The sequence below is a fragment of the Brassica napus genome, chromosome C9, assembly GCF_020379485.1.
Source record: "Brassica napus cultivar Da-Ae chromosome C9, Da-Ae, whole genome shotgun sequence".
In the NCBI taxonomy this organism is placed as follows: domain Eukaryota; kingdom Viridiplantae; phylum Streptophyta; class Magnoliopsida; order Brassicales; family Brassicaceae; genus Brassica; species Brassica napus.
Genome location: NC_063452.1, coordinates 33441617 through 33456252, shown reverse-complemented (window position 1 = coordinate 33456252; position 14636 = coordinate 33441617). Strand labels below are relative to the sequence as shown.

Here is a 14636-nt window from a genome sequence, read left to right as displayed (position 1 = left end):
GGTTTTCTGCTGACTCCACAAGCAACTTTTTCTCTATAGGTTCAGCAGTGAGCAAAGTTTCAATCACCTAAGATCTCGAAACCCCAATCCAACGTGAACAAGATAGATAGATTGCAAGATTTTTGTCGTCAGACCGTATTAACCAATCCTGACCGGATTTCTCCTCGGTCGGCCGGATTTCTCTTCAGCCTCTTTCTTGGTTTTCTATTTCTTTTGTGGATTTTTTTTTTTTGATTATAGGATGGCCGGATCTGACTAACGCACGAGATAGAGAGAAAAGAAAAGATGGATGTGATGAGCACGAAACACAAACCCTAAACCCCCTTCAAGTAGCTCTGATACCACTTGATACGGCCTTAGTATGGAGGTCTTTGTCCGGATCACTTGAAGATAATGGGATGTCTTTATTTAAGATGGAAATGAGGGTTTGTAAGTGATTTTGATGGAATCAAGTTCGTTTGAGCTTGATCGATGGGTGGTTTCTTCACATAGGGAGTGTGGATTTTCCTTGTGCTGCTGCGTCGGCTATCTACGAGTGTAACCTCGCTTGTTGATGCCTGATGGTGGTTCACGTATTCATAAGGGTAACCTTCTTGGTGATCGAATGGAAGCTCAAGAAAGATGAACTTAAGAGTCGAAGTTGCTCAAGGAGACTTTAGGTTTGCTAAAGCAAAGTTTATAAAATTCAAAGTGTACCTTCGTGCAATTGCACTTACATATGTATATAAAGAAAACTTAAGGCGACTTAAAATACCAAGTCGATCTAGAAAAAAAGTAAAACTAAAAAAAGGAAAGTTTAAAACCAAATTAGAATATCTCCTTCATGATTATTTTCTTTTAATCTTCTAGATAATAACAAACCGAAAGGTTGTAGATTATCTTTGGATCCTTCACTTGATGATTATCTTCTTCTTGAATCAACCTTATCAACACGCCAAGTGACTTTCTCAAGGCTTTGGTTCAAGCTCTTGTAATTGGTCCGGTTGAGTAAACAATTGGATCATCGGTAGAACCTTGGTTGTTTGGTTCGTGACTCCTTGATTGGTTCATTTGGGTTGTACCGGATCCACCAAGATCACCCGCAGGTTGACTCTCATTCGATCCTGCATTTGGTTCGTCCAAGCGTCCTGAGCTCTCTCGATCAGACTCTTCCGATGAGTCTTGGTCAATGATGGCTGCATCATCTCTACTTCCAAAATCTCCTTCTTGCAGCTTCTCATGGTTCACCACTTGCCAGAAATCATCATCTATGATAGCATTAACGTGGTGCTTCATTACATCATCTCCCACCCCCCTTTTTAAGGCTTTTTGCCTCTTAACAGCTTCTCCTGTCTGAACTACAAGAGATGTTGTTTACATAAGTGCTCAAAGTTTCAAACTTTGTATTCAGGTTGTTGTAGACAGAATCAATCTTCCCATTGCTTCAATCTTGATTTGCTGTCCTTCAAGAGCTCTATCAAACATTGCTTCAATCTTGTTCTCCTGAGTAGGTGGTGGCGGCTTCTTGTAAGATGAGTTTCCATAACTTTTGTTGTTGTTGCTACTGTAGTTCTGGCTGTAGGGTTTCTGGTACTGCAAACTCTGGTTGAAATTACTCCTCTGCCCATTGCAATAGAAGTTTCCACCCTGGTTTCCAGACATCTGAAATCCAGTTCCACCGATGAAGTTCACATCCTCCTCTACTCTATCCTCTGTGTCTATAACATCTTCATCCAAGCAAGTCTGCTTCCTGAGAAGATTGTGAACACTGTCCAGCTTTGCTTTCATCTTATCCATCTGGTCCTTCCCAAGGATGGCTGCAGATCTCTTTCTCTCAAAATCAATGTTCTTGGTGCTATTGTTGGATGCCAAGTTCTCAATAACTCTCACAGCCTCTTCTGGATTCCTTGTGTTGAAGTTCCCATCGTTGGAAGCATCAAGATCCATCTGATACTGCACTGCGATGCCTCAGAAGAAAGTACTTAGCAGCTGTACTTCATTGAATCCATGGTGTGGACAGTCTCTCTGGGAAGACTTGAATATGATCCAGGATCTATTGAAGGATTCTGTAGGCTCCTGGGCGAATGTAGCAATCTTGCTCCTCAAGTCTTCAGCACGCGCCTCATAAAAGAAGTTACGCAGGAATGCGTTCTTGATGTCGGCCCAGGATGTGAGAGATCCTGGTGGTAGCTGGGTAAGCCAATGCGAAGCCTCTCCAGCAAGTGAGTACTTGAAGAGCTTGCAGAGTAGGTAGTCCTCAGGGACTCCATTGTCTTTAATAGCAGATATACGATCCTCGAACCTTTCCAGATGGTCCAAAGGATGCTTATGAGATAACCCACAGTAGGGTGTCTGTCCCACGAGTGTGTAGTACTGCGGCTTCAACTCAAAATCGCCTCTCTGGATAGATGGAGGATGAATAGCTGATCTGTTGGCATTGAACTAATCTGGACGGTTGTAATCAGCCAACGTTCTGGGTCGATCAGCCTTATCGATAGGTTGAGCAGCTCATGTATCATCAGTATTGGGCTCAACGATTACAGCCCCCTGAGAATCTATCCTCTGACCTGCTGCATTACGCAGATGACCCTCATGGTCATGCAGGTCTCCATTATTATCTCGTACAAGAATCAAGGTCGCAACCATGTCTCGCGGTTCAGTATCAATCGATGTTCGGACTGAAATATTGATCGAAGTCGGATGGAAGATATCGGTCGACGAAAGGGTAGCTTTGGTCGATGGTGGTGAGCGAGTGTCGAGAGACAGAATCGGTGTATGGGTCGACGGTGGTTGGTAAGAATCGAGCAACGAATTAGTGTTGTTGTCGATCGATGAGGAACGTCTTTCTTTGCGGATTGAACGTTCCAAACTTGTAGGAACTGATGAGAATAGTAGTTGAGTTTCCTTGTTGCTTCTGGTACTGTTGTGCATGCACCTGAAAAGACAAGAAAAAAAATTGTGTCAGAAAGTGGTTTTAAGAAGTAACCTAGACTAAATCTATAGGCGATCAAAGCTCCCCGGCAACGGCGCCAAATTTGATCTCACTCAAATTACCCGAAAGAGTGAATTACTCTCTCAAATAAGTGGTTCAATTGTAGTACTTAGGGATCGGATTCACAGGGAGCTAGGGAACCTAATAAATCTAATCAGAGTGATTAAGGTAGGTTGATTATAATTAAATGTAAATAGCAGGTTTGTGAGCAATTCAATTGCTCGATTGATTTGATTGGGTTTTTGGTGTTTTAGATGAAATAGCTAGACTTAGGGTTTCTATTCAGGTAATCAGGATTATAATCCTATAGATGCCTAACAAGTTGTATGCATGATATTATAGAGCTCAAATACTTATAAACAAACCGATCAGCGTTCACTTTCTAGGTTTTTCTATTGACCAGATATAAGTGTCGAGCAATGATTCTATAGGAATATCGATCGATACACTTGTTGTACCGTCGATCAACTATTCGATTGGAATGTCAATCGATGCGTTTAGTCAAGCTTTATGCGCGGGTTGAATTGTGCTCACTAGGCTTCCTAGACCAGCTCTCGCCTTACTCTAGCAATCCTAGCTCAATTAGGATGGATTCAGGGTGAGATGCAAGTTCTAGCTAGCTACAACTCCTAGATCAAGTTCTAGCTAGCTAAACTAGAAATAAGGTTTAATGACAATCCTAATGATGAATATAACAACTTAGCAATCTATAGTTGGGGCTAATCCCTCATAACCTATTTAAACCATAAACCTAATAATAGAACTACTCAGACATGGCTAAACAATTCATAACAACAATCAAGTATAAAAACTGCATAGATAAATAGATAGATATTATTGGAGTTCCAATCACAAATCTTTTTGGATCTTCTCTCGAATCTACTAAAAATCCTAGAAAACTTTTTCTGTGAAAAAAAAAAAACAAGAAAGCCCACTTTGCCTCTGATATATGGGCAAGCTATATATATTTGGTTACAACTCGTCAGGGGTAATCTGGTAAATTGGTGAAGTTTTGGGCTTTAAGTCGGCTGGAACCAAACATGCTTTTGTGCGCTTTGCCATCGATCGAGTATGAAACCATGACTAAAAGTGAGTAAAATTCATGGTCTATCAGATGGTCTGAATAATACTTAAAATTAAATGAGTATGAAAATGTAACAAGACAAAGTAGAGAAATAAGGGAGTTCAAAATGTTCTCTGTTATGAGGTTCATATCTCTCTTTTTGATATACCAAGGATTTTATCCATTATTAGCCATGATATATAGGTGTTTTAAGATATACTAGATTTTGATCCGCGCTTTAAAAACGTTGGTTTGTTTATATTTAAAAAACTATTTTCATGTAAATATTTATGTTGTTGATAATTTAAGATTAAAATAATTTGAAGAATAATTGTGTTAGTTGATTTTCTTTTTATACATATATTATGTACTTTCTAAAAATACTTACTTTAACATAAAGACCGTTTATTTTTTTCCAATAAGACTCAGAAAGAGAAAGTTGAAAAAAAAAACATGATAATCGAGATCTGTTAATTTGAACTTATATTCTGATCAGAAAATATGCTCTCTGGCATCTCACCGGATTGTTCTGTGTTATGCTTCCAAGTATAAAAGAGTCCAAGATTTGATTGTCTACCCAGTTTTAAACGGCTTGACTTTGTTGACGCTAGTAAATGTCATGGCCATTGATTTTCTTAGATCTAGCTTGAACGGGATCTAATATTCCCATATTTATCATTTGTTTTCTAGTAATTAAGATTTGCAGTATATGTTTCACTATGCGTGGAGGATAAATAATTAGGATTTGCAATATATATTTGTATTATTATTTAAGAAGTGATTTTGCTTATTTGTCAGCTTCTCCACGATATTAGGTGATTTTGCTTATTTGTCATTGCTTATTGTTTATTTGTCATATTTTTCATAATTTTAGGTAATTTATTTATTTGTATGTTTTAATGATTTTAGCTTTGCTTATTTGTCATATTTTCCATAATATAGGTTATTTATTTATTTTTCATGTTCTTCTTAATTTTAATTGGTAATTTTATTTATATTTTTATATTTTTAAATAATTTAAGGTGGTAATTTTAATTTTGCTTACTTGTCATGTTCTCTATGATTTTAGGTTGTTTTGCTTATTTGCATATTTTATTATTTTTAGAAGCTTATTTGTCATATTCCATGATTTAGGTTGAGTCATTATTTTTAATAAAAACTTTTTGAATTGTTAGTTTTTAAACATTTTTAATGATTATTTAATAAATATTTTTATTATATTCAGAGATAATTATTATTAACAAGTATTATCAAATTATTGCAATAGTTTTATAGTTTTGTTCATCTTATGTTTACTTTTGTAATATTAAATAGTTTAATTTTTTATCTATCATTTTTAAAAGAAATATTTTTCTCTTTTATGTCACCGAATTATCTTACCAATAAAAAATAGAGCAAATTACATTTTTACCACATTTACGCTACCACTTTTCATTTTTACCACTTTTCATTTTTACCACAACTAAAGTGACATTTTCAAAAACACATTCTTCATTAAGTGGCAAAAGACTCTTATGCCCTTGTTCTTTTTTATATATAATAAATAAATATATAAATAAATAAAAATCTAAAAAATTAAAAAAAAAAATTTTAATTTTTTTCGAATTATGTTATTTCGAAATTCAAACCCTAAACCCTAAAACTCAACTCTAAACCCTAAACCATCAATTTTAAACCCTATTTTTTTTAGAAATATGAATCCTAAACCCTGAAACATCAACTCTAAACCCTAAACTCCGAAACATCAACTCTAAACCCTAAACCCTAAACCATGAACTCTAAGCCCTAAACTATCAACCCTAAACCCTAAACCCCGAACTTCAACTCTAAACCCCTAAACTATCAACACTATACCCTAAACTATCAACACTAAACCGTAAACTCTTAAAAGTAAACTCAAAACCCTAAACCCTAAAAAATTAACCCTAGACCCTAAAACATCAACTCCAAACCCTAAACCCCAAACCTTCAACTCTAAACCCTAAACCCTAAAATCTAAATCCTAAACCCTAAACTCTAAATCCTAAATCCTAAATCCTAAACACTAAACCCTAAACCTTAAACCCAAAAACCGTAGAGTTGATGTTTTAGAGTTTAGATTTGAATGTTTAGGATTTTAGGGTTTATGGTTTACGTTTAGTGTTTAGAGTTGATTTTTTAGGGTTTAGATTTGAATGTTTTAGGGTTTAGAGTTCGAATTTCAGAAAAATCTAGGGTTTAGGGTTTACGTTTAGGGTTTAGAGTTGATGTTTTAGGGTTTAGATTTGAAGGTTTAAAGTTTAGGGTTTAGAGTTGCTGTTTCGGGGTTTATGGTTTAGAGTTGATGTTTCATAGTTTAGGGTTTAGAGTTGATGATTTAGGGTTTAAAGTTGATGTTTTAAGCTTAGATTTATGGTTTAAGGTTTACATCTAGGGTTTTAGAGTTGATGTTTTAGGGTTTAGATTTGAAGGTTTAGGGTTTAGGGTTTAGGATTTAGAGTTGATGTTTCTTGGTTTAGGGTTTAGAGTTGATGATTTAGGGTTTAGAGTTGATGTTTTAAGTTTAGATTAGTCAACCATATGTTTTTTTTTGTCAAAGTTAATCAAAAGGTTGTTAATGTATTTTACCCTTCATTAAAGATGAGAGTAAAAATGATTAATATAAACATGAAAAATGGTATTTTGAAAATGATATTTTTGGCAATTTCCCTAAAAATATATGATTCTAAAGAATACAATATCTCGCCATTATAACTAAAAAATTCAATTTTACTAGAAATATATAATCTATCACTTTTAGTTTATAAAATTATAGTTAAATAAAAGTATTTTTTTTAATTATTATGGATAATAGGTGTAACTATAAACTCCGAAAAAGAAAATTCATAAATACAATTAAGACTTCGACGAAGAGAGGTTTGATTTCATAGTTTTCCGTGAAAATTGGTAATTGTGGTTTCTTTTGTAAATTTATCTTTGAAGTTATTTTAAAATATTTATAAAATCTTATTAGGTTATTATGAAAATATACTTTTACATGTGTGGTTTAGTGATATAATAAATAAATATTTTTGCAAGTAGTAATGATGTGTTGTAATAAAAAAGATAAATTATATCTTCTGTCTAATTTAATATTTAAAACTAATTAGATAATATAGATTGAAATTAAACATTATGTTAAAATTTGAATTAGTTTGATGTATATTAGTCGGTACAAATGTGCAGGCCATAATCTAGTTTTTAATCTAATTAAGATACCCTTTTTTTTTGTAACAAATGATAATATAATCAAGATACTCATATCCCGTAAAATGCTAAAAGTTATTAAAGTTCCTATATTTGGTGGATAGCAATATTTTGAAAGTTAAATACAAATGTTAAGTAATTAATGATCCCCTATATATTAATTGAGAAGCATTTGAAAAATTAGAACCTTAATTTTGTATTAATTAAAAAAAACCTCAAATCCTAGGTGGCACTCTAAATGCCTTCTAAATTCCATTTCAAAGAATTCTAGAGCATCTAATATAAAGTATAGTTTAATCTAATGGTGTCACATTATTTCATAATTATATAACACTAGAGAACATTATATTAACTTAAAATATATATGAAGTGTGTATTCTTTCCTTAAATAAAAGCTACGGAATTACCTAATATGATTTACATATATACGGAAATTAATGATTATGAATAATAGAGATTTGATAACAATTTTTGCATCCTTCTTCATTTTTGTTTAAATTTATATTATTAAAAAAACTCAAACAATCACATTAACCATATAATAAAAAAATTAGATTTTTTTTTATATGTTATATTTTGAATTTTTTAAAATGACTTTAAATTACAAAAAAGAAAAAACCTTTATATGTTATATATTTTTTTAAACGACTTTAAAATACAAAAAATAGGACACTTTATATGTTATATTTTTCTTATATGTTAGAATTTTCTTATATATTATATTTTGAATTTTTTTAAAACGACTTTAAATTACAAAAATGTAAGTTTTCCTTAAGTATACGACTAAAAACATTAAAATGACATGTATCAATTCGATGGTTGATTTGAAAGTTTTCAAAACCATATAGAAGATAAAAGTCAAAATAATTCAACTGTGAAAACAATACTGTTCACTTTTTTCAAGAATGTGTTCTCTGGAAAAAATAAGGTTTTTATGTCATAATTTGTTCAATGTCCACTAGAGAACATTATATTAACCTAAAATATAAGAAGTGTGTATTCTTTCCTTAAATAAAAGCTACAGAATTACCCAATGTTCTAAAACGCGGCCGTCTTGGCGAGTACGCGTCCGACTATATGGTGATCGGAGACTCACCGCCGCGAAGAGGGGCAAATCGGAGGCTTGAGGTGGTGCGACGAGTTTCTTCCGCCTTTACCGTAGAATAGGAAAAAGCGCCGAGTAATAGCTCCGAACCGAGTCAACCCAATCTCAAAAATCTAGCATTTCAGATCTTAATCTCACATCCGAGCTAGCTCCGACCACCGTAATACCGGATTACGGTGTTCACACTGCGTTTGGGCAATAGAGAGAGGATAGGTCGAAGAAATTTACAGATGTGTAGAAACTGTAATAAATATTTGAGGAAGAAGAAGACTTATTTACAAGTCTACCATCCATTAAGAACAAAAATGAACATAACACAATTCGAAGTTAGAATGAATTGAAACCAAATCTCTTTATTGTCCACTACGCCACGTTTACAAATTAGTTATCTAACCAAATTTAAATTGATTAATTATATAATTATACATTATATCGAAATGCACCTGTAAAAAGCTTAAAAACTAGGTTCCGCGTATACGCCGCTTAATCCCCGATTTTTTAGTAACTCGCTAGGCCCGAAGTTGCCGCCCGACTAACGCCTAGCGTAATTCCGAACAGGGGAATTACCTAATATGATTTACATATATATGACAATTAATGATTATGAATAATAAAGATTTGATAACAATTTTTGCATTCTTCTTCATTTTTGTTTAATTTTATATTATTAGAAAAATAAACAATCACATTAACCATATAATAACAAATTAGATTTTTTCTTATATGTTATATTTTGAATTTTTTAAAATGACTTTAAATTACAAAAATGAGGAAACCTTATATGTTATTTTTTTTTTAAAAAAACGACTTTAAAATACAAAAATGAGGGCACCTTATATGTTAGATTTTTTCTTATATGTTATATTTTGAATTTTTTTAAAACAACTTTAAATTACAAAAATGTAAGTTTTCCTTAAGTATACGACTAAAAACATTAAAATGACATGTATCAGTTCGATGGTTGATTTGAAAGCTTTCAAAACCATATGTAAGTTAAAAGTCAAAATAATTCAACTGTGAAAACAATACTATTCACTTTTTCAAAATTGTGTTCGAGGAAAAAAATAAGGTTTTTATGTCATAATTTGTTTAATGTTCACTAGAGAACATTATATTAACCTAAAATATAAGAAGTGTGCATTCGTTCCCTAAATAAAAGCTACGAAATTACCTAATATGATTTACATATATATGGCAATTAATGATTATGAATAATAAAAATTTGATAGCAATTTTTTGCATCCTTCTTCATTTTGTTTAATTTTATATTATTAAAAAAAAACAATCACATTAACCATATAATAAAAAATTAGATTTTTTCTTATATGTTATATTTTGAATTTTTTAAAATGACTTTAAATTACAAAAATGAGGAAACTTTATATGTTATTTTTTTTTTAAAAACGACTTTAAAATACAAAAATGAGGACACCTTATATGTTAGATTTTTCTTATATGTTAGATTTTTTCTTAGATGTTATATTTTGAATTTTTTAAAACGACTTTAAATTACAAAAATGTAAGTTTTCCTTATGTATTCGACTAAAAACATTAAAATGACATGTATCCATTCGATGGTTGATTCGAAAGCTTTCAAAACCATACGGAAGATAAAAGTCAAAATAATTCAACTGTAAAAATAATACTGTTCACTTTTTTCAAAAATGTGTTCGATGGAAAAAATAAGGTTTTTATGTCATAATTTGTTTAATGTCCAATCCGATCAACCCATGATGTATGAATTATAGTTTTATTCCATTATTTTTAATAAAAATTGATCCGATCCATCGGAAAGAAATTATATAATACCAACAAAAAATATTTTATATATATAAATAAAATGATCACATATATAAAAAAAACTATCAATAATATATACAAATAAACTCACCCTGCGCAAGGCACAGGTCTTATCCTAGTTAATTTAGTGTTACACAAGTTATTTCTAGGAATATAAGTTAAAGAATGTCCAATATTTTCGGAATGAAAATTTAATATACTACATCGTGAGTATTAACGAAACCTTCCTAATATCAAATTTGTTAGAAAGATGATAAGAGTTACCATGAAAGTATATCTCGTATAATTTGGGAAAAAATATTTTTCTAACGATTTGGTTAGTCTTCAAAATAAGATAAAAGTTAACACTAAATGGAGAATATTAATAGAAATTATATCATCTCTTCCAATTGAAAATTAATTCTATCAAAATACTGTAACAAAATACCTAAAATTCAAAATCAATCATAAATATCGTATTTTTTTTAACAAATTAATGTTTTCGAGAACTATTTTATTTTTATGGAATTTAAACAGATGTGATGATTTTTGACTAAATACATGGTATATGGTTTATGTTTTAGGGGTTGGAGTTTGATTTTACGGTTTACAAAAAGTCTTGTTTTTTTTTTTTGACGTCAAACGGCCATTCTATTACTCAAGCTTGAGGTGGTCTGGGTAACCAGACCGGAATAGAACAACCAATGAAAAGTAGCTCCCTATGAAAGCTCCTAGCAGTCTTAGCTAAAAAATCAGGAAACTGATTGCACAGACGTGGTACATGGGTGATTTTGAAATCCGGAAAACAAATCTGCAGCGTCTCTATCTTCTCCAGCTCTGTCGCAAATCTTGGCCACTTCTGGGGTTCATTTATCATTGCAATCAGCTCTTTGCAGTCCGTTCCAAAGCTCTGGCACGGCGAGTGTTGAAGCATGTTCTCCATCGCCCATCGCAGCGCTTCTACCTCCGAATGCAACGCTGATTCACATCGAGTAAAGTTTCGTGTTCCCATAAGTTGTATGTCCTTCCTACTATCCATCCAGACCCATCCACATCCACTAAAGCGATCAGAAGCTGTCCAAGATCCATCTAGCAAGCAGATATTACCCAAGCTTAAGACTTGGTTTACATCATTATTGCTGTCCCGGACTTGTGGCGGTATCATCTCATTTGCGTTAAACCAGGCTTGGCATTCACTCTCTGCGTATCGAACGAGTTCCAAAGCGTCTCTATCTATACCCCTGAAAAGCTTATCATTGCGAGCCTTCCAAATATACCATATTATCCAGGGATAAGGATCCCTGTCTTGGTCTGGTACAAAGATATTATTTTTCCTCCAGAAAAGATAGTCCATGTTTGTGTAGACGCTCGCCACTGGGAATATACCTGGACTTGTAGGAGTTACCGATAAAGACCATACTTGCAAGGCTGGAGGGCATTCAAATATTGCATGAGTTACAGATTCCTCTATTTCCCCACACCTTGGGCAATAATTATCGCACCTCATATTACGCCTTACTAGATTCCTCGTTACTGCTACCTGACCCGTGATCAATTGCCATATAGGATGGCACATCTTCCTTGGCGCTTTCAACTTCCAAGCAAATGCTTGAAGTTTAGTGATACTTGGCTCTAATATTTCCTTTTCCTCTTCTTGCTTCAACAGGTTCTGAGCAACCCAGTATCCAGACTTGACTGTGTATTGGCCATTTCTCGTGTAGTTCCAACAAAAAGTATCTCGACGGTGAGTAGAGCTTATAGCCATACTGCGGATGAGAGGTATATCATCAGGATGTACATAATCATCTAGTAATCCTACATCCCACTCCTTTGATTCCTGATTAATGATGTCACTGACTCTCATGTTTAGGTTCATCACAGGGGCTATAGGTCTAGCCGGTCTAGCAGGTGTCGTTGGAATCCACGGATCCTCCCACACCCTGACGTCGTAACCAGAGTGAATCTTCTGTCTGATTCCTAGCAGTAAAAGCTTCCTTGCTGCGGAGATGCTTGTCCACACATATGATGGGCTGCTAGTAGAGGTTGCCCTCAATGGCGAGGTCATCCTATAATATCGCCCCCTTAATACTCGGGCAACCAGTGAATCAGGGTATTGGACCAGTCTCGATAATTGCTTTGCCAGTAGTGCTAAATTGAACTCATGAATTAGCCGGAAGCCAATACCGCCCTCTTCTTTGGGTAAACAAACCTTGTCCCATTTCGCCCAGTGTATCCCTCTTTTTGGAGGATTCGAGCTCCTCCAGAATTGTGCAATGGCACTAGCGAGGTTTTCACAGTTCTCCAATGGGAGCAGAAACGTCGACATAACGTATGTCGGAAGAGCTAGTAAAATGGATTTGATCATTACTTCCTTTCCTCCTTTTGAGAGCCATCGACCAGTCCATCCATTGACTCTGTGCATCTGATTATCCTTTAGAAATGCAAAAAGTTTACATTTAGAGCCACTAATATCCTCTGGGATCCCCAAATACTTTCCCATCCCTCCATCATTGTGTATTCCAAGTGTATCTTAAACCTCTTGCCGGGTGGCTGCATTAATCCTCTTACCAAAGAGTAAGGAAGACTTGTCAAAGTTTATATATTGGCCAGATGCTTTACCATATTTCCTGACTACTTTCATTACTTCTTCACATTCACGGGGCTCCGCCTTACAGAAGAAAAGGCTATCATCAGCAAAGAGAAGGTGGGATACCGAAGGACATGCGCGTGTAATACGCATCCCCGTTATCTTCCCTTGGTTCTCTGCATGATTGAGACGGCTAACGAGCGCTTCCGTGCACAGAATAAAAATGAAAGGAGACAAAGGATCTCCTTGACGCAGACCTCTACCTGGAACAATATGTCCTCTTGGCTGCCCATTCATGAGAACTTTGTATTTGACCGACGTAATGCACCTCATAATCCAGGTTATCCATGTCTCAGAAAATCCCATCTTACGCATCACAGCTTCGATAAACGACCATTCCATCCTATCATATGCTTTACTCATATCTGTCTTGATGGCCATCCTCTTATTACGTCCACTCGGCTTTCTTCGTAGGGCATGAAACATCTCTTGAGCAATCATGATATTATCTGAAATCTGTCTTCCAGCAACAAAGGCTGACTGGGTTTCTGATATCAAACCTGGCAAGACTTTCTTTAGTCTCTGGCATAAGACCTTCGAGACGATCTTGTAGCTAACATTGCACAAGCTTATGGGTCGGAACTGAGCCATATCATTAGGCTTAGTTGTTTTCGGGATAAGGCATATGTTTGTATCATTCAGACTATTGGCTACATGTCCTTCAAACAAGAATTTATTCACCATAAGAGTTAAATCCTGTTTGACTATATCCCAAAACTGTTGGTAAAAAAGCGAAGTCATCCCATCTGGTCCCGGTGCCTTATCTGGATGCATAGCAAAGAGAGCTAATTTAACCTCCCATTCTGAAACAGGAGCTGTGAGGCTGTCATTCATTGTTCCTGTAATCGTCGTAGGAACTTCAGATAGCGCCTCTTCAATGTCTTCTGGTGTAGATGACTCAAAGATTTGTCGAAAATAACTAGTAGCAATGGCTACCAGTCCTTCCTCATCCTCAACTATATTACCATTAACATCCAGAAGCTACGTGATTTTGTTCCTTGCTCTCCTTTGCTTCGTTAAGGCATGAAAATTTTTGGTATTTTTATCTCCCTCTCTCAGCCAAAACACTCTACTCTTTTGTTTCCAGAACATTTCTTCTGCCTTAAGAGCATCAGATAGTTCCTTCAACGCTGCTGCAATTTCCTCCGTCGTCGCATTGTCGTCTGCATATAAACCCTCAACTTTCTCCTTTAACTCTTCCACTAGCTTTGCCGAATTGATGTTGTGTTGTTTCCTCCACTCACTCAAAGATTTTCGACAACTAGAGATATGTTCCATTATATTCGCATTGGGGGGTAAATCAGGAGATTCCATCCCTCAAGAATGACTTGCCTCAGTTCCTCATTGTCTAGCCATCTCCTATCAAATTTGAATTTCATTGATCTTCTCGTTGGCTTTGTCAGTATATCTGCAAGAATCGGACGATGATCCGATCCCCATAATCTCAAGTACTTGACATTAGAGTGTGGGAACTTCTCATGCCAATCAGCATTACCTACTGCTCTGTCTAGACGACATCGAACAGTTACACGTCCTGCTCTCTTCCCTACCCATGAAAGCATGTCCCCCGTAAAAGAAAACTCTAACATCCCACAATCTGTAAGCATTTGCTTAAAGGATAGGAACGAACTATCTGAACGCTGTCTCCCTCCTTCCTTCTCATTGTGACCCGTGATTTCATTGAAGTCTCAAATCATGAACCAAGGTCCAGTTCTAGTTGTTGAGAAACGCGTAAGACGTTCCCAAACTTGATCTCTTCGTTCCAAAACAGGGCCACCATAAACAAACGTCATAAAAACTTTTAGTCCATCAATGACTGCCTCAATGTCAATCATTCTGTTATTCG

General features: G+C 34.8%; 1 protein-coding gene across 1 annotated transcript; it reads right to left on the bottom strand.

The window, feature by feature from the left end:
- Positions 1-11009: 11009 nt before the first annotated feature.
- Positions 11010-14397, bottom strand: LOC125592615. Its single transcript, XM_048767933.1, has 5 exons — positions 14123-14397; positions 13864-14051; positions 13034-13746; positions 11325-12574; positions 11010-11121 (listed from the first exon to the last, which is right to left on the bottom strand). The coding sequence occupies exons 1-5, from the start codon at positions 14395-14397 to the stop codon at positions 11010-11012; spliced, it is 2538 nt and encodes an 845-aa protein (XP_048623890.1).
- Positions 14398-14636: the final 239 nt, after the last annotated feature.